General features: G+C 40.3%; 1 protein-coding gene across 1 annotated transcript in view; it reads left to right on the top strand.

Moving 5' to 3' along the window:
- LOC127566945 (PACRG-like protein) overlaps positions 1-1,236 on the top strand; it is a 41,268-nt gene extending 40,032 nt beyond the window's left edge. Inside the window, exon 6 of the mRNA XM_052009504.1 lies at positions 1,080-1,236. Within this exon, the coding sequence (XP_051865464.1) occupies positions 1,080-1,136 (57 nt within the window). The 3' untranslated portion in view covers positions 1,137-1,236. The remainder of the gene's footprint in view (positions 1-1,079) is intronic.
- Positions 1,237-19,527: the final 18,291 nt, after the last annotated feature.

Genomic DNA, 19,527 nt, shown 5'->3' with positions numbered 1-19,527 from the left:
TGTGATCAAATACTTTCCACTTGCCTGGGCAAGTGTGGTTCCAACAACAACCTTGCTTTCATCCTGTTTGGCAGTTGCTGGGGCATCACAAATGCAGTGTGTACCACCTACAAAATGCACTGCAGTTACTCACTTGGGCTACTCCATTAGCACCTTCCAAGCTCATGACTTCTACCATCAAGGGCAAGAACAATAGTTAGATGGGAAAACCACCTTCTGCAGGTTCCCTTCCAAGAATCACACTGTCCTGACTTGTGAATGTACCACCATCCCTTCATTGTCACTGGGTCTTAAATCTGGGGACAGCTTTGTGGGAGTACTTTACCAGAAGGACTGCAGTGGTTCAAATGGGCAAGTCAACATCATCTTCAAGGGCAATTGGGGACTAACAACAAATGCTGTCCATGCCAGCGATGCCCATTATCCCAGAAAATAAATAAAGGAAAAAATCTGATGATATTCTTGCAAATCTACTAATCAGGCTGTCGGGGCATTCTGGGCACCCAGCCTCAATATGATGTTCGAGTCCTACTTGCCCCCTACATTCCATCCTGCCTCATCATTCAGCCCTCCGCATCCAAAAAAAAATTACAGCTTCAGTGGGAACACCTGGCAGTGAGCTGGGTTGCAGGATGATCCAGCCCAGTGATTGGTTTTAACCTTTTCTTTTTCCTCTTCCTTATTCCCATTGAAGGAAACAAGTTGTATTGAAGGAAACAAGCTGTAACATCCAGGGATCTTTTATACATGCTGTAAATTGAAGCATGAAAAAATATTGAAACTATCTGGAGCACTGTTGCTCAAAAAAATTTGCCAGTTATGCAGTAATGTGATTTTTTTTGGTTTATCAACTAAATGGTCTTGTATTTTTAAGTACCAACACAATAGGTTCCCAGTCAGTGCACGGCAATCTTGTGAAGTCAACAAGTAAGTGGTACAAAATTGGGGGGTGGTAACCCTGCAATTTTCCTCGATCTGTGATTAATTGCTAAGTGGCATTGGCTGAAGCTTCAGAGTCTTGTGAAATGAAAAGGCATAATTGTTTAAAACATTACTCTGATTTTCTATTTCTGTTGCAGGATTGCCTGGTCATTATTAAATCCAAAATTCCTACCTATTGTTCAATTTACAATTGAAAAAAACAACTGCATTTGGTCAGTATATTCAGTATCCGGATGGAAACCACAGATAAAAAGAACATCTTGCAGGAGCTTTGTCTGATCAAGTGAAGTACTGTTTTATTTTCTGCAGTTTTGTATACAAAATCAAATAAATATATGAAATGATGTGTGATATGAAGGCAAGTCAAATTATTCTCTATTGGAGAAATGAATTGGAGCCTCATTGGTTTTGAAAGATCATGAACGTAATCTTTAAGGCTGCATTCATTATAATGCTCATTGATTTATCACTTTTACATTGTCAATTTCATTCCCTGAATTTGTTGACTGACATAGAATCATATCCCTATCTCTCAGGCACTGCTCTCAGTGAGGCCATTCTTCATTTGTGACTCTAGATTATGATGGTCCACATTCTATTTGATAGTAGTAGGGAAGAGAGCAGGAGAAGCCAAGCCCTTTCCTACACAAGTGTGCACCAATTCCAGGCCAGACTGTTAGACAGCAACCAACAATTTATTTTCCTCTAGCTGCCATGAAAAGAGGAATATCTGATAAGTTATCTGAATTTGTCAGAAACACAAAGCTGAATATGTGACACAATTCTTAGAATACTTAGCCAAGTTTAAGATTGACATGGAAATTTAAGGTAAATCATTGTGCTGTTAAATGTGGAAAATGTTAATCATCGATATAAGATGGCAGGTAACCAAACCACGATGAAGGATTAAGAGACTTTTGGGGTGATTATCAAGAAATCATTGAAAAATGTTACAGCAAATTTAAAAAATGATTGATACAATTTAAGAAATTGTTCAAACTACAATCTCTAGACTATTATAGTCCTAGGGCCTCGGTGTTCTAATTCACCAAACTAGGCACTCAGTATATTTTTAAAAAAAAACCCAAAATACTGAGATTGGTGGAAGGATGAAATAAAACACAAAATTTTGGAAATATTAAGCAGGTTAGGCAGCAGGTTTGAAGAGAAAATCAGATAATATTTATCTTGATGACATTCAATTGTAAGAAGGAAAAAGTAGTTATCAAATTCAGAAGTATAAAGTCAGGAAGAGGGTTCTTAGGTGATTGGGTAAGCCTATTATGGGATCTGTGGACCTTGCTGCAGATGGGACAGTATGTGCTCAATGGTTCAGGTATGAGGGTAGCGTGGTAGGTGGTGCACTCCACCTGCCATTTCGGCTTGGCTTTGTGTACTCCTGCAAATGGACTTGAAGTTCAATGATATCCCAGACGATGATTCTACATTTTGATTGGTCACAGACCCGGTATTCAAATGAGTTTGTGTAACATATATTTTTAGGGAGTTTTTGAAAGCATCCTTGAAATGTTTCCTTGTGACAAATATAAAAAGGGATACTGAACATAAAGGACTCGCAAATAGGCTAATGACCTTGTGCAACTCGTGCATCCATTGGCAATGTACATACAGTGAAACGCGTGCAGCAATGTGCATACTTTTGTGTGCTGAAGCAATACTGCTGTTATCTGCATCACTCTGGAGGAGTCCTGCAGTGCTCACCAAATGCTCTTAAGATTCATGAGGTGCAGGATTCAGCAGAACAATCTCAGCATTGTAAAGGCAAAGCATTTGCCACTAGCTGTAGAGAGTTGAGGGACGGGAAGGGCAACAAGAACAAGGAGAAAACATCCTAGATTGCATATGTCTGACCAGGCCATCTGGTAGCAACTCATTTGAGTGCAATGTCAATCATAACCTCCTCCTTGATCCTTGCCTTCCTTTTGTTACTGACCATCACAGAGGTACTGTGATCGCAATGCAAAAATAAAAGCCAAAATCAAATAAGCATTCCAATCCAAGTTTGTAAATCAATTTTACACCACGTTACACAAAAATGACAACTGCTAATCATTCTTGTGTAATAGTTATCTTCTGGGTACCTTACCCATCCCACTGCTCTTACTCAGTGCTACTCCCAATGGTTACAGCATGGCTGACTTTCAGTGGACGAGACTGTAATTGGTCTGGCAGAATAACTTTGTGGCTCTGCTTAGACTTCACCATACCAGTGTGATGGGAGCAGTTGTGGCATGTGCAGGAGTTGCTGGCTGATGGTAAGGATACTGGCAGAGTGATAGATATAGGAAGACTGGGAGTTTGTGCTTCACTGAACTGGTCTCTTTCCCCAGCAGTGCCACCTTTGCATTCTTAGTAGTCTGTTGAAGGCAGATTACCGAACTGCTTTGACATCGGATACTAGTTCATGGTTGTGTTCGTACATATTCTGGCCGAGCCACTTGGTACTTCCATTCTGGATATGATGGTTTGGATTGCACTTGATCCAGCCCAAACCTCAGTTCTCCCCAGATTACCCCAGTAGCTGCACTAACCGGAGGTCTTGCAGACTTTGTAGACTCAGTCATTTTGCAAGGTAGAGTGGCCATGAGGTGTGACTAAGCTGCAGGTGGTGTTAAGCAAGGCCTTGTCCTCAGACTAACCTGAGCTCATGCTGTCAGAAAACTCATTGTTTTCAAATGTCTCTGACGATCAGAGACACTGAGAAACAGTTGTAGAAAAATGTAGATAATTTAAATATTAAAATTATTGATGAAATATTGTAAATGAAATAATTTAAAACATTTAACCTGTTTAAATTAATTTAAATATTATTAATTAAAATAATAAACTACAAGGATAAATTAGTGAGGGTGTGGGATTATTCTGTGAGCTGACATAGACTCAATGGGTCAAAATGTCCTCATGTTGCAAAGGTAAATGGAAATTAAATTGAATTTGGTTTTAAGAAGAGATAAACCACTTATCTTCACTTCCCTTTATGATGAAGGCCATTGACCCCATTCAAGTGAAAATGTGTCATTTATAGCTGGTGTAAAGCCCCTGAGTTCATTGAGCAATGGAGCTCCCACACTGCAGTGCAGGTATGGAAGCTTGGATCGTGCCGAGGTTGGCACTGTGGTGATCAGTGGTCCTCCATGGAACTGCTGACTAGCTGACAGTGCAAGCAATCTCCTGTGCAAGGTTGGTGCTGAGATTCACCCCTGTTCCTTGACCCTACTTTCATCTTGCAAGCGACTAACGCACCAAACATTTCATTCTGTGCACACATCCCAGCCCTCCTGTAGTGTACCCCTTTGAAGTGTTCAGCTAAGATCTCTGCAGTAGAAGTAGCATAGGACCTTGCACAGTAGGAGCTTGTATCTCTGCTACCCTAGCCATGGCTACAGGCCACAGTGGTCCAGATCCCTCCTTTAATTTTCACACCCTGTTAATGTCTGAACTGGTGGTTGCATGTATGAAATAAAGTGACTATGTTTGTTCATTATTGTCTTGCTCTCTTGTGGCCCTTCCACCATTTCTAGCCAGATGAATATCTGAAAGATGAAAAGGACAATGGTAGGGTCTGGTGGAGGTGGTGGTTGGCAAATGACAGCTGCATATGTGAGGCATCTGCTGGTTTTGTATCGGTAGTTTATAGGATTGGTGTGAGGTGGGACATGTGAAGGGGATTTGATGTGAGGATATTTCAGCTTTCTGCCTGCTTATTGCCTTAGAAGTAGCAGCTCCAATGATCACAAGTAACCGCTTCTTCATAGATTTATGAAGTTGTCATTGTGCTGGTTCTCTGCTGGTTAGCTTCTATTGCCTCCATTTCTGTGCTACCTTAACCTGCAAGAGAGAAGTAAATGTGTTAGTGAATATTGAGTGACATAGTATGTAGAAGCATGTGAGTGTGAGGCTTTCAGCATTATTACAAGGGCAAGTTGAATGTACGAGCATTTGGAACGAGTAGTGTTAGGTGAACAACATTGCTTGGTAAGTGACAGAGTTTCTGAGTCTAGCAGTGCAGTTTTCCATTTGAAGAAGCATTCACTATCTTTGTCCATGTAACACTGCATCTAGCTCCTTGGCTTTTGACCCCTGGCATAGGCTGCCAAAGTAGTCTGGTCCCTCTGCCTTCTGAGCAATTGTTTGGAGGGTCTCTTAAGGATAGAATACATCGGTCCTTCTATTAGCCTTCTCCACTAAGGCCTCTCGTGACGCATCGTAAATCTTTTTCCATGCCATGTTGTAGTTCAATTCCCATCTGGTTCCTGAACAATTCCTAGCACCCTATTTATTCATCCCCTGGATGTGGGCATCCTGGCAAAACTTGCACTTTCATTGTCCCCAGATCCTTCTTGGATGGAGTCATTTTAGGCCATTTTAGAGAGCTGTTAAGAGTCAACCATATTGGTAGATTTGGAGCTGTACATAGAATAGATAAAATCATGGCAGTAGATTTCCTTGGCTGAAGGACATTAGTAAGCAAGATGGGATTTTGCAACAGTCTGGCAGCTTTATGATAGCACTATCAATACTAACTTTATAACTGCATATTAATGTAAGCTCTTGAATTTAAATTTACTGCTGTGATTGGACTTGCACTCGACTTTGGAGCAACAGTCCAATCCTCTGAGTGGCAGGACCTGTTTTAGCCTCAATGCATCTCTCCTTCAAGAGGAGCTGGCTGATTTTTAAACACTGGGTTAGATTTATGTGTTGCAAGTGACTTGTGATGCTCTCTCCCCTGCTGAGATGTGAAGCCACTTAACTGCACAGTAATGGGTGGCTTCACACTGTAATCATGATAATTAGCAGGCAGCCTTGAGTTGGGGAGGAGGATGTGAATTTTGCAAACATAGAATGCCCACATAATTGCTCAAAGCATCAGCTAACAAATCAGGTAGTTTGGACGAGCAATTAAATGAAGACTGAGGTTGTCCCTAATGTTATAATAAATTTTCAGTTCCTACTTCTTTGCAAATGATTGACATCGAAAATCTGATAACATTTCTCCACTGTGTTCTTTTTTTTGGGGTGGGCGGTGGGTATAAAGCCTCCTTCCTTCCAAGTAAGGATATAGCCAAGAAACATTACTTGGAGTTTTTGTGCCTGATGCAACCAGCACTGTGCAGAATTCACCACGGGATCAGTCTGAAAAACTTGATTGGGAATTCAGCAGGATCACAAATGCTTCCCAAATGATAGATGGTACACCCACACAGCAAGGTTAGTGACAGAGGGGATGAAAATACATTTTAAAAAATAACCTGCGGATGCTGTAAATCTGAAACAAAAGCAGACAATGCTGGAAACACTCAGCAGGTCAGGCAGTATGTGTGGAAAGAGAACAGTTAACGTTTCACTTCCAATACTCTTCATTGGAGTTGGTGGAGGGGATGCCAGGTCCTTTTTAAATATTTTCATGGTTGGTGCTTGTTCTTGTAATGGGTAGTCTTGCCATAGTGCATGTTCATAGCATTGAATTTGTCATCAGTTTTATCCAGCACGTTCACCTCAGGAGATGCACACAGAGATAGTGCAAAACCTCGTCACTGGTTTGAGGTGAGCTCTGATGACTCACAATTGAGCACTAGTCCTTTCCATTCTGTTTTCCAATATGTTACATGTTATACCTGCTTTGATTTGTGTAAATTAATCATAGACACTCTTGAAACTCGGCCCACATAAGCCATTTATGTAAAGGTCCAATCCAACTATATACAAGACATCCATTATTGGGGAAAATGTAAAGTTCATTGGTTATTTCTAGTTGCAGGAATCTCACAAAAGTAGCTTATTGTTATGTGCTTCGTAATTAAAATATGTTGACCATTTACCAGATATAGTTTCAGACATAGGATAATATAATGATGCAAAAGAACAGTAACAAGAATCCTAAAGATGGAAATTTACACACGCCATGAGGAAATTTTCCTATTGTTTCTATGCTAGCCTGAAAGAGTTTGGTCTAATCTCTATCAATTCTTGAGACTAGAATCTTGTAGTTGAATGCACATAAAGTCCCAATCCAGGCACTTTTCAATTCTGGTAAGAGTTTCTGCTTATACCCCCCTTCAGACGGTGAGGTGTGGATTTGGTAGATTGGTTTATTATTGTTACATGTACCGACGTACAGTGGAAAAACTTGTCTTGCATACTGTCCATACAGATCAATTCATTTAACAGTGCATCGAGGTAATACAAGGTAAAACAATAACATAGTGAAGAATAATGTATTACAGTACAGAGAAAGTGCAGTGCAAGTAGACAGTAAGGTGCAAGGTGATTCAACCTCCCTCTGGGCAAAATAATTTTCTTTAACTTCCTCAGCTCTTGAAAGTGGAATCACAGGTAGACAGGGTGGTGAAGAAGGCTTTTGTATGCTGGCCTTCAGCAGTCAGGGCATTGAGTATAGAAGTTGGGAGGTTATGTTGCAGTTGTACAAGATGCTGGTGAAGCTGCATTTGAAGTATTGTGTTCAGTTTTGGTCACCCTGCTGTAGAAGAGATAGGTATTGGTTTATTATTGTCGCTTGTACCGAGGTACAGTGAAAAACTTGTCTTGCATACCAATTGTACAGGTCAATTCATTACACAGTGCAGTTACATTGAGTTAGTACAGAGTCCATTGAGGTAGTACAGGTAAAACGATAGCAGTACAGAATAAAGTGTCACAGCTACAGAGGAAGTGCAGTGCAGGTAGACAATAAGGTGCAAGGTCATAACAAGGTAGATTGTGAGGTCAGAGTCCATTTCATTGTATAAGGGTACCATTCAATAGTCTTATCACAGTGGGACAGAAGCTGTCCTTAAGCCTGGTGGTATGTACCCTCAGGCTCCTGTATCTTCTGCCTGATGGGAGAGGAGAGAAGAGAGAATGGCATGGGTGGGTGGGGTCTTTGATTATGCTGGCTGCTTCACCAAGGCAGTGAGAAGTGTAGACAGAGTCCATGGAGGGGAGGCTGGTTTCCGTGAGGTGCTGGGCTTTGTCCACAACTCTCTGCAGTTTCTTGCGGTCCTGGGCAGAGCAGTTGCCATACCAAGCTGTGATGCATCCAGATAGGATGCTTTCTGTGGTGCATCGATAAAAGTTGGTGAGTGTCAAAGGGGATATACTGAATTTCTTTAGCCTCCTGAGGAAGTAGAGGTGCTGGTGAGCTTTCTCGGCCGTGGCTTCTACGTGATTTGACCAGAACAGGCTGTTGGTGATGTTCACTCCTAGGAACTTGAAGCTCTCAACCCTCAATCTCAGCACCGTTGATGTAGACAGGTGCATGTACACCACCCCCTTTCGTGAAGTCAATGACCAGCTCTTTTGTTTTGCTGGCATTGAGGGAAAGGTTGTCATGACACCATGTCTCTAAGCTCTCTATCTCCTTCCTGTACCCCAACTCATCGTTATTTGAGATATGGTCTACTACGGTGTTATCATCTGCAAACTTGTAGATGGAGTTAGAGCAGAATCTGGCCACACAGTCATGAGTGTATAGGGAGTAGAGTAGAGGGCTGAGGACGCAGCCTTGTGGGGCACCAGTGTTGAGAATATTCGTGCTGGAGGTATTGCTGCCTATCCTCATTGATTGCAGTCTGTTGGTCAGAAAGTCAAGGATCCATTTACAAAGGGAGGTGTTGACACCCAGGTCTCGGAGTTTGTTGATGAGTTTGCTTGGAATTATAGTATTGAAGGTGGTCCTGTAGTCAATAAACAATAGTCTAACGTAGGTGTCTTTACTGTCCAGATGCTCCAGAGCTGAGTATAGGGCCAGGGAGATGGCATCCACTGTAGACCTGTTTCGGCGATAGGCGAATTGCAGTGGGTCGAGATTGTCTGGTAGGCTGAAGTTGATGCATGCCATGACCAACCTCTCAAAGCACTTCATGATGGTAGATGTCAGAGTCACTAGTCGGAAGTCATTGAGGCATGTTACCTTGCTTTTCTTTGGTACCGGGATGATAGTGGTCTGCTTAAAACAGGTGGGAACCTGAAATTGAAGCAGGGACAGGTTAAATATGTCCGCAAATACTCACGCCAGCTGATCAGCACAAGATCTGAGCACTCGACCAGGGACACCATCTGGGCCAGATGCTTTCCTCGTGTTCAGTCTTCGGAAGACTGATCTTACGTCTTCGGTGACTACGGGTTCAGTTGCATTGGAGGCTGTCAGGTTGGTTGGTGACAATCCATTTCCCTTCTGTTCAAAACGCGCATAGAATGCGTAAAGCTCATTAGGAAGGGATGTGTTGTTGTTAACTATGTAGCTGTCTTTGTTTTGTAGCCTGTTCTGGCATGTAAGCCCTGCCATACCTGATGGCTGGTCTGGGACTCTGTGTTGAGTTGGTATTGTCTTTTGGCATTCCTGATAGCTTTCTGAAGGTCATATCTCGATTTCTTGTACAGATCAGGATCACCAGATTTGTGTGCAGCAGTCCTCGACTTCAGTAGGGGGTGGATCTCCCAGTTTATCCATGGTTTCTGGTTTGGGAACACCTGTATTGTCGATCCTCTTTGGTACACAGTCCTCAACACACTTGCTGATAAAGTCTGTGATGGTGGTGACATACTCATCTAGGCTGGCAGGTGAGTCTTTGAACATGGACCAGTCCACTGACTCAAAGCAGTCGCGTAGAAGCTCATCTGCTTCCTCAGATCAGCACTGCACGACTTGATCCTTAATAAGATGTCATTAATCTGGAAAGAGTGCAGAAAAGATTTACGAGGACGTTGTCAGGGCTTGAGGGACTGAGTAATAGGGAGAGGTTGAACAGGCTAGGACTTTTTCCCTGGAGCATAGGAGACTGAGAGGTGTATAAAATCATGAGGACATAGATAGAGTGAATGCACTAAGGGTTTGGGAATCAAGAACTAGAGGGCACATTTTTAAGATGAGGGGAAAGATTTAATAGGAACTTGAGGGGCAAGTTGTTTTACACAGAGGGTGGTATGTATATGGAATGAGCTGCCAGAGGAAGTGGTTGAGGCAGGTACAATAATGACTTTTAAAAGACAATTGGAAGGTTCATGGATAGGAAAGTACTCTTAGGTGATCTAACTAATATTTTTTTTAGTTCTAGAATAGCCCTGATCTTTTTCTATGCCTTGGCTCAGCTATCTTTCCTGTTATCTTCAAGGACCCTTGAACATCTATTCAAGTTCTTTGTTGTTCTCTATGCATCTCAGTATGTAGCCATTCAGTGTATTCCATTGATGGATTTGTCCTTCCCAAAGGCATTTACTCACACACCTGGATTGAATTACATTTGCTGCTTTGCTCACTTGACTAGCACATTGACATCTTCCTGCAGTCTTCAGTTTTGGCTTTTACTATTAGCCACACTGCCAGTTTTTATATCATCTGCAAACTTAACTATCCCATCTACATTTCAATTTAAATCATTGATACAGATCACACGAAATAAAAAGGACATGACACTGAGCTCTGCAGAACCCACTGAGTCCTGCAGGATAGCTTTCCATCCGGTAAAACATGCCTCGATGATCACCTTTTTTATTTTCCTGCCCATTGGACATTTTGGAACTCAGTTTGCTGTTTTTCCTGAGATCCCATGGTGTTTTAATTTTATGAATGATCTGCTATGTCAGACCTCATTAATATTTCTCTAAGATAAATGTAGACTACTTCAAGCATTTTAGCCTCTCTGATACCATTGCTACTTCCTTGAAATGCTCAATTTGCTCAATTTCATAAGAGACAACCATTCCTTAATAAAGTTATACTGACTATCTTGATAAATATATGCCTTTCTAAATCATGATTTATATTGCTGCACAGAATTTCTTTCCAGTAATTTGTCCAGCATCTCTGCTAGACTGACTGGTCTGTAATTATCGTTCTCTCTTGTTAGCAGCCTTCTACACCTGTAGCCAGAGAGAATTTGAAAATAATGGGCCTCTGGCAATTTCTCCAGTGACACAAATTATTTATTTTTAAAGGTTGCTCTTACTCCATTTCTTTTTATTTTGTTGTTTACTTTTCTCTTTACCAGCTATGTCTATATCATTCCTCACTTTTGTTGCGATAGATACAAAATATTTACTTAGAATAAATCCCATGTCTCAGCCTCCAAATACCTTTTTTGGTTTCATGAATTTCTTCGATTTCCTTTGCTATCCTTGCTGTTTGTGTATTTGTATTTTCCCTGAGTTAACCTGCCAATGTTTTGTCATACTGTCTTTCTGGCTTTCTAAATTCCCCAATTCAGCAAATAAAAAGCTGAAGGATCAATCAAAAGCTTCCTACAGAACTGTGATGTCACTATTTTTGGAACCATTGAAATGCAGGCCTCTCCCACTCAAGCCCAACTGTAATATTAATAGGAGTAATATAAAGTATAAAAAATTAATACATGCAAAATCTAGAGGAAGTGCAGAGAAAAAAAGTACATCTCTCAAACAACTGAAATGATACTGAGGAAGAAATAGTGTGCATGGGAGGGGTAATGAAATCACAATTAATTTTCCAATGTAAAGTGGAGCTAAAAAGATTACAAGAAATGATGCAATAAAGGACTGATACTCAAAGATTAATGACAAAGGTTAATGGTAGCCTTTAGATTTTGTTGCCATTTGCTTTCCTGATGAAAACCCCATGCTTGAAGTTTTAATATAGATTTTAGTGGTCCATATGCTGAGCATTGTATTGACAGTGTTGATGGCAGTAATCAATTTTGATGAAATTACTGAATACTTTTATCTATGTCAACAGATTACTTTAGTGTTCAATATTAACTGCAGGTCCTAGATATACATATATCCTGGTAGTTGCTCCAATAGTACATTTGAATCAAGGGAAGTATAATAAGGTCAAATCATTTGAGTTTGACTTCCTTTTCCATGTCAAGTTTGTTTTGAAATCTGTGCTGAACATAATTCCATGCTGAACAATAGGCAAATGCAGCAAACAACATGATATTCCTTTATGTTCACTGCCCAATCAAAGCTAGAAATGTCCAGTGAAATTCCAGACCTGTCTTTAAACTTGCTGGGTTTTGTTTTCCATGTTCCCCTTAAGCTGTTTTCACTGACTATGAAAATAGTATATTCATTTTAATAGTTTTAAAATGCCTCCAGCATGCATAGGCATTTCAAATAATTCTGTTAAATTTTAATAATTAAAAAGCATTAAACAAAACCAACCTAAAAATATCCATTGAGGTATTTTTAAAACATTAAGCTTAAGCAAAATAATTAACTTACTTATAAAATAAGACACTTACTTTTCCTTTTGTCTCTGAAGTCTTTGCCCCTGTAAACCTCCATTAATTTCAGTGTGGCTGAGACTCCTGAGACAGGTCAGATCCAGCATAGGTTTCAAGTGTCATTTTTCCTTCTTCTGATTCTCTCAATACTTCACGGCCCTGAATCTCTATATTTCACAGCAGGCACAGAAGTGTAGAGGTTAGCATAACGCTTTACAGCGCCAGTGACCCGGGTTCAATTCCGGCAGCTGTCTGTAAGTTGTTTGTATGTTCTCCCCATGACTGCGTGGGTTTCCTCCGGGTGCTCCAGTTTCCTCCCACATTCCAAAGATGTACAGGTTAGGAAGTTGTGGGCATGCTATGTTGGCGCTGGAAGACTGGCGACACTTGCGGGCTGCCCCCAGAACACGCTACGCAAAAGATGTATTTCACTGTGTGTTTCAATGTACATGTGACTAATAAAGAAATCTTATCTTATGTAGAAGTCTGGGTTTTATTTTGTTTCCAACAGCTGAAATGAACTATGGCAAAAGCCATCATGATCCTTGCCAATGACGTGAGCCTGTGAGACTGAGCTTTCATCAGATCCTTTTTAAACAAACTTTCCAGCTGTTTCTGCATCATTCCCACTAACTCCAGCCTCATCCCCAACTTTTCTTTGAACCAATGTGGATTGGATGTAATCATCAAACCAGTGAGCAGAATATAATCTAATAATATTTTTATATGGAGAAACTTGCATATTTTTCCATGGGAACAACCAAAAGGCAATTGAATGTGTATTGAAGAGGACTAATTTTCAAGGATGTGAGGTAACTATACAGTACAAGGCTAAATCAATAGCTGAGGCTTGATAGGGAATGGCCTCTTGCAGTGTAAGATTCTTTGACTTTAAATGCACGTAAAAGATTGTGGTAATTCTTTTTAAATGGCAATATAGATATGGTCACCAGAAGCAGAGTGAAATAATACCCCAAAATATTGTAATGTACCTCTTACCAAACATGTTGTTTGGGGTAAATTTATACTATCTCCTCAGCTCCAACCAGAGAATTATTGCTATGATCTGAAGTTAATTAAGAAGTGTCTGATATGCCAATCAATACATGCAGGTGGTGGCCGCCATGCAGACACAGAAACAAACCAGCCAGAGAGTATAAAAATTACTCATTAGAATTCAACAAGTTTTAATTCTGATAATCTTGGCAGGATTTGTGTCAGCGATGCATGTTTTAGCAGCATTTCTTTGATCTTTAATCCAAACTTTAAAGGAGAATTGAATCTAAGGGTTGGATGAAGCACCGCAATCTTGTTCATTCTCACTCCTGGGACTTCAGGTGAACTCTGTAGCATTATACAATCTAAATAAGCAAACAGTTATTGAAGGAATATTTGTTGGACTATTTTGGTTAAGTTTTAACTTTCATCATTGGGGTCAAGATTCACGATAGTGAATTGTACACTGAGCCGTCATCATTCCATGAACTTGCAACCAATGGAGCCAGCTGATGTTTTGTTGCATTAACTACCTTGTAACATCAATACTAATTCTATCCTTTCATAGCATCTAACTCATTGTCTTATGTGCAGAAACTGTTTATCATATCCAAGCTAATGGACTTAATGGTTTTTGATTTATATAAGGCAGCAAACTCTGTAATGTGACAGCCAACAGTCCTGAATGCCAATAAGCTTTCAGGACACCTTCTGAATTCCAACAGCCACCTCTACAGTCAGGCTGTTTGTTCGATGACAAAGCCTTTTGAAGAGTTGTCAGAATGGGAAACAAATGACAAGCTTGATTTTTGTTTGGACCAAAACACCCAGGTATTTTCCATCATGCCTTTGGAAGAAGAAGTACCCCACAAATCTTGTTTTGTGTCCATCATCTGAAAGAGCTCCTGAGCATTAGCTTCAAGCAATATGACAGACTAATTTCCATTCTTATTAACATCTGAGTTGAGGCTTCCATTTTCAGCAGCCTCACTGTTGGTCAAGTTGGGACATATAGGTCACATATGTAGATAGATGACCTGTGCAATCTGAAAAAAATTCACTCTTTAAATCTGTTGCTAGAAGAAAAAATTTCACTCTTCAAATCTGTTGCTAGAAGGGAGTAAGGAATAGTCTTACATGCCATTAATGGGCTTTGCCTCTTGCACAAATGCAGTTCTTTCTTTGTGAATATGAGGCCAGCAGGTCCCAGAGATGGCAAAGGTTTTCCTGGAGTATTGGTATTGGTTTATTATTGTCACTTGTACCGAGGTACAGTGAAAAACTTGTCTTACAAAGCGATCTTACAGGTCAATTCATTACACAGTGCAGTTACATCAAGTTAGTACAGAGTGCATTGAGGTAGTACAGGTAAAAAAAAATAACAGTACAGAGTAAAGTGTCACAGCTACAGAGAAAGTGCAGTGCAATAAGGTGCAAGGTGACAACAAGGTAGATCATGAGGTCATAGGTTATAGTCCATCTCATTGTATAAGGGAACTGTTCAATAGTCTTATCACAGTGGGGTAGAAGCTGTTCTTAAGTTTGGTGGTACATGCTCTCAGGCACCTGTATCAGTCACCACTGGAAGAAAGAGCTAGAAGGAAGCCATTGAATATCTTCCTGTACTCAAGGCAAAAGGCATGGAGCTTGCTATTGCTACCATGCAGGCACTAATGGCTTCATCTGAAACAATGCCAAAAGTTGCAACAAATAGTATAGTCACAGAATTACTTCAAAAGTAAAATGTTCTGCAGTCCAAAAAGCTGGGAAGTAAAATCCCTTGAAAGCCTCAATTAAAGCTTGTGGCATGTGGACACCACTTCCAATAGGATTTTGTAAGAGATGAGATTGTTGTAACACTATTTCAGACTAAATCCAGAAAGTTGGCACTATCAATGAAATAAATGCACTGCATTTACTTGTCTACGATACTCCATGTCATGTTCCAAACCCTAACCTCTGATGCTAAGAGTATAAGGGCAGCAGGCAGCTGGAAAGACCACCACCTGTCGCTCCCTCCAAGTTGTACACCAGCCGAGCTTGGAAATATATCACTGTTTCTTTACTCTTGCCTGCTGGAACAACCTTGCCAACAGCACTGTGGAGTACCTTTACTGGAAGGATTGCAGTAGTTCCAGATGGCAGCTGACCATCACCTTCTCTCGAGCAAGTAAGAATGAGCAATATATCTGGCAGTGCCAGCAACACATGCATCCTGAGAAATGAGTAAGTAAACACATCTGAATTTAAATGCCTTGGAGTCAGGGCATGAAACTGGATGGTGTCCCTTTTCTACAAACATAATTTCAATAAGCTTGATTGGCAACATACCGATGCCACTGCAGATCTCAACCCTAGGAAACTGGAAAGCTACCTGAAAAACTTTAGTACACAGACTTTTGCAAATTGATGCTCCCAGTTTACCTTTGCCAAGTCCTGCCATATTTTAATGAAATTGGCCTTTAAGAATTTTATTCCTGGTCTGTCCCTATCCTTTTCCATAACTACTTTGAAATATACAGAGTTATGGTCACTATCTTGCAAAATGGTCCCCCACTGACACATCCTCCACCTGACTGGCTACATTCTCCAGGACAAGTTCCAGTAATGCTCTTTCCCTCATTAGCCTATCTAGATACTGTGTCAAAAAGCTCTCCTGGACACACCTGAAAAATGTTGCCTCCTTTGAGCCTTTTACACTCAGGCAATCAGAGTTAATATTTTGGAAATTAAACTGTAACACTTCAATTACGTTTCACTGCTATTTACCTAAATATCTGTTCCTCCATCTGCTGACGACTGTTAGGTGATCTGTAATACACCCGCAGCAAAGTGAAGACACCCTTTTTGTTTCTAATCTCTAAATATACGGCCTCAATGGAGGAGCCTTCTAGAATATCCTCCCTCAGTACTGAAATTCTTGCATTCCTTGACGAACAGTGCAATGCCACCCCCACTGTCTTGCCCAGAAATTCTATATTCCTGGATACCAGGTTGTCAGTCCTACCCGTCTTTCAACTATGTCTCAATGATGGCAAAAATGTCATGGTCCCACATATTAATTAGAGGTTTGAGTTCATCCACCTTACCAGTAAGACTCCTTGTATTAAAAATAGACGCAATTTAGCTCTGTATTCCCCTCATGTACTTCTTTGCCTACTGGACTCACTAAAATTTTCTCCTTTAGGTGACTGTACCTCCCCATCTGACCATACAGTTTTCCAATCCAAAGGACTGGTGTGTGAATTTTGTAAGATTGTCGGTAGGGTATCTGCAATGTTCTCACCTGGTATGAGAAACAGCTGGTTCAGGAGATGTGATGCACTATTGTATTTTTCATTACTGATGAGGCCCTCCCTGGTTAACTATTAGTTTTCTAGAAAGATATCATGAATGTTATCCACTGACTCGACTATAAATACCAATGCTCCTATAAGGGCTTGATTTCTTTTGTGTATGTATAATTTGGTGGGATGTGTAAACATATTACAATTTTGATGTAGCAGCAGGAGCATATTTATCATTAAAATGACAAAGGTTTTAGAGAACAGTCTGTACCATAGGTCCTTCATTTCCAGATCAATGAAGCACCTGGCAATTCAGAGCAATCAAATGACTTGTCACTTTATATTTTTCTTCTCCTTCAGGCTCGAGTATGACTTATTCCACTCCAGTTTAGTAGATTTTGAGGTGTCTGATGTGGGAACCAATGTGGGAACCGTAGATTCTTCCTCAGCTGGGGCAGGAGGTTGCTAATGGCATGGGCAAGTGGGTTTATGAGGTACTCTGCTCTTATTGTTTTTTATACAGAGCTATTTTATGTTCCTGATGCATGGCCTTGAGGTTCTCAATGCCATCCCCGAAACTGCTCCTTCACTCTGAGTGCTCATGGACCAGATTCCCAAGAATCAATAGGGATGCTGCATTTCTTCAAAGAGGCTTTGAGAACATCCTCCTATCTATCCCCCTGTCAGAGTAATCTCTTTCTGGCGGAGCTCAGAAAAGAGTGTTTCTATCAGGAGCCTGGTGCTGGATATGTGAATGACATGGCCTGCCTAACAAAGCTGAGTGTGTATAACAAGGGCCCCGATGCAGGGGATGCTGGCCAGGGAATGATCACTGGCATTAGTTTGCTTGTCCTTCTGGTGAATTTGGAGGATCACATATAGTTAACGTCTGGTTGGTATCATTGTGGCTTCTGCTTGATTATCTTCAATTTTAGATGTTTCATTCAATCCACCTGTTTTTAACTGCAAGATTTAAAAATGAATCCCAAATAGTGATAAATTTATTTCCTCATCAACTATTACTTGTTCAGTTACTTTTGTTTAAGGAAATTTTAACCTGGAGAGATTCATGTAAGAGATTATTCTTGTGTTGTGTGATGTATGGTAGAAGGACAATACAATGCCTTACAAAATTAGGAATTGCACCAATTTTGGAGGGAATCTGAGCTCCTTTTGTTTATCATAGTGTCATTATTCACAAAAATCAAGCATGTACTCATTTCAGGGGTGAGAAAGAAAGTTTAATTAAACTCAAATGTCTGAGCAGCTTGTGAGTGATCCTACTAATCATCAGCCTCTTAGTCACACTGGTTTCACAACTATTCATCCAAGAAATTGTTGAATTAAATTACGGTATTAATTTGAAAAACAACTTTCATTATATAGTATTAGCATTAAAGGTGAAATATATGTCAATGCTTATGTCCCATTGTATTTGCCTGTGACAGTATTTAAGGCGCAGCACATTTAAAGGAAATTACTGGTTAGGTAATCCTGTGTTATGCAGATCTATATTTCAGTTTTTGGTTCCCATGAGATTCCCTGTCGCGACCACAAAAGATCATTACTCCTATTGACTCTTCCTTAGTATATCAATAATGGGTGAGTATAGTTGGTATTTATTTCACATTTTAATGTGTTTCTAATCATTTATTATTTACATTATTTCAATATATTTGACCAGTTTTTAAAATTCTCTGACATTTGGGGAATTAGGGATGTACTGCTGTTACAGTTTTTGGAGCAAGAGATAGGCCCTTGTAGAATGATTCTATCAATATTAGCATTGGGAAGGTCTTGCTTTGGTTTGCATGAGACAAAATATTTGTTCTGTATTTCTATATTCATGCCTAAAATGATGCAAGTGTGAAACAAAATGTACTCCTTTGAATCTCAATCTACTTCATTCTCGTGTTGGGTTGAGGCCAACTTTCAGACTCAGGGTTTACTTATGCAATGAGAAGGTATCTTCAGAAACATTCTCCTGACACATTGCCTCATCTTTTGGGAGGATTTAACTAGGAATTTAGAGTAGCAGTTGGGTTCAATCTATGGAAAACCATGGAGAATGCACATCTGAATTTCCAAACTGTGAACAGACAGAACTTATTTCTACTGATGCTTTATCAGTGCATAAAAACGTCATAAATAATTGGGCTGGTTTATGTTGACCTTGTTCCTCCCTGACCCCCATCCCCAGAATCAGTAGCAGCAGCCAACTCTTGTCAATCATACCTGGGCCCAGATGCAGAGGGCATGCACTGGCCATGCACACCCTGGAGTCCAGCGGTGGGGGTTTGACATCAGCCAATGCAGCAAGGAGGTGCCACCTGCAAAATGCTCCACTCGCAAACCTGGAGCTTGCCGGCTGTGAAAGTTGTCATTGATATTAGATAGTTAAGTAAAAACACAAACAATTAAAATTGCTTTGATTTTGTTTAGTTTTTAAACTATATATAAAACAACTCAACTTATCTTTCCCTTTGCCCTTCACGCTACACTGAAGTCAACTGGATCTTGGATATTGCACGAGGTGTGAGCACGTGCAGGATCCAAGGGTTGATTTCCTTAACTACTCAGGCTCTGCCTCAGATTCCATAAGGAGTCCAGCGGCGAAGTGAATGGATGAATTCAATCTTCCAAATCTGTCAGAAATTCTTGAACTTCCATGTTTAACAGTATAGTTCTGAACTAATAATTCAGTTTCAGCAGCTGAGTGCTGGCATCTCCACTTAGGCTGAATGGCCTTCTCTGTTAAAATTTATGACTGTGAAAGAAGAGCAAAACAGAGACTGGATCTGAACAATATATATGGAAAGATGTGTACTACAGCAAGTATTAGTGTTTTTCCCCAAACTAAGTTTCAATAGTAGGGAATTTATGTATGCTCCTGCTGCATACACATTGGGAACATTATCCATCAATTATTAAATTACCATGGTTTAATACTATTATAACACTGCTCTGAGACAATTGCAGTGTTCAGCATTTCGAAGAACCTTTTACTTTGATGCTGCATGATCAGCAAAGTCTTGTGGGCTGAAACAAACCAAAACCAGAAGATTGTCCTTGATAAACTT

This window comes from Pristis pectinata, chromosome 2, assembly GCF_009764475.1.
Source record: "Pristis pectinata isolate sPriPec2 chromosome 2, sPriPec2.1.pri, whole genome shotgun sequence".
NCBI classification, from domain to species: Eukaryota; Metazoa; Chordata; class Chondrichthyes; order Rhinopristiformes; family Pristidae; genus Pristis; species Pristis pectinata.
This window is presented reverse-complemented; position numbering and strand designations above follow the sequence as displayed.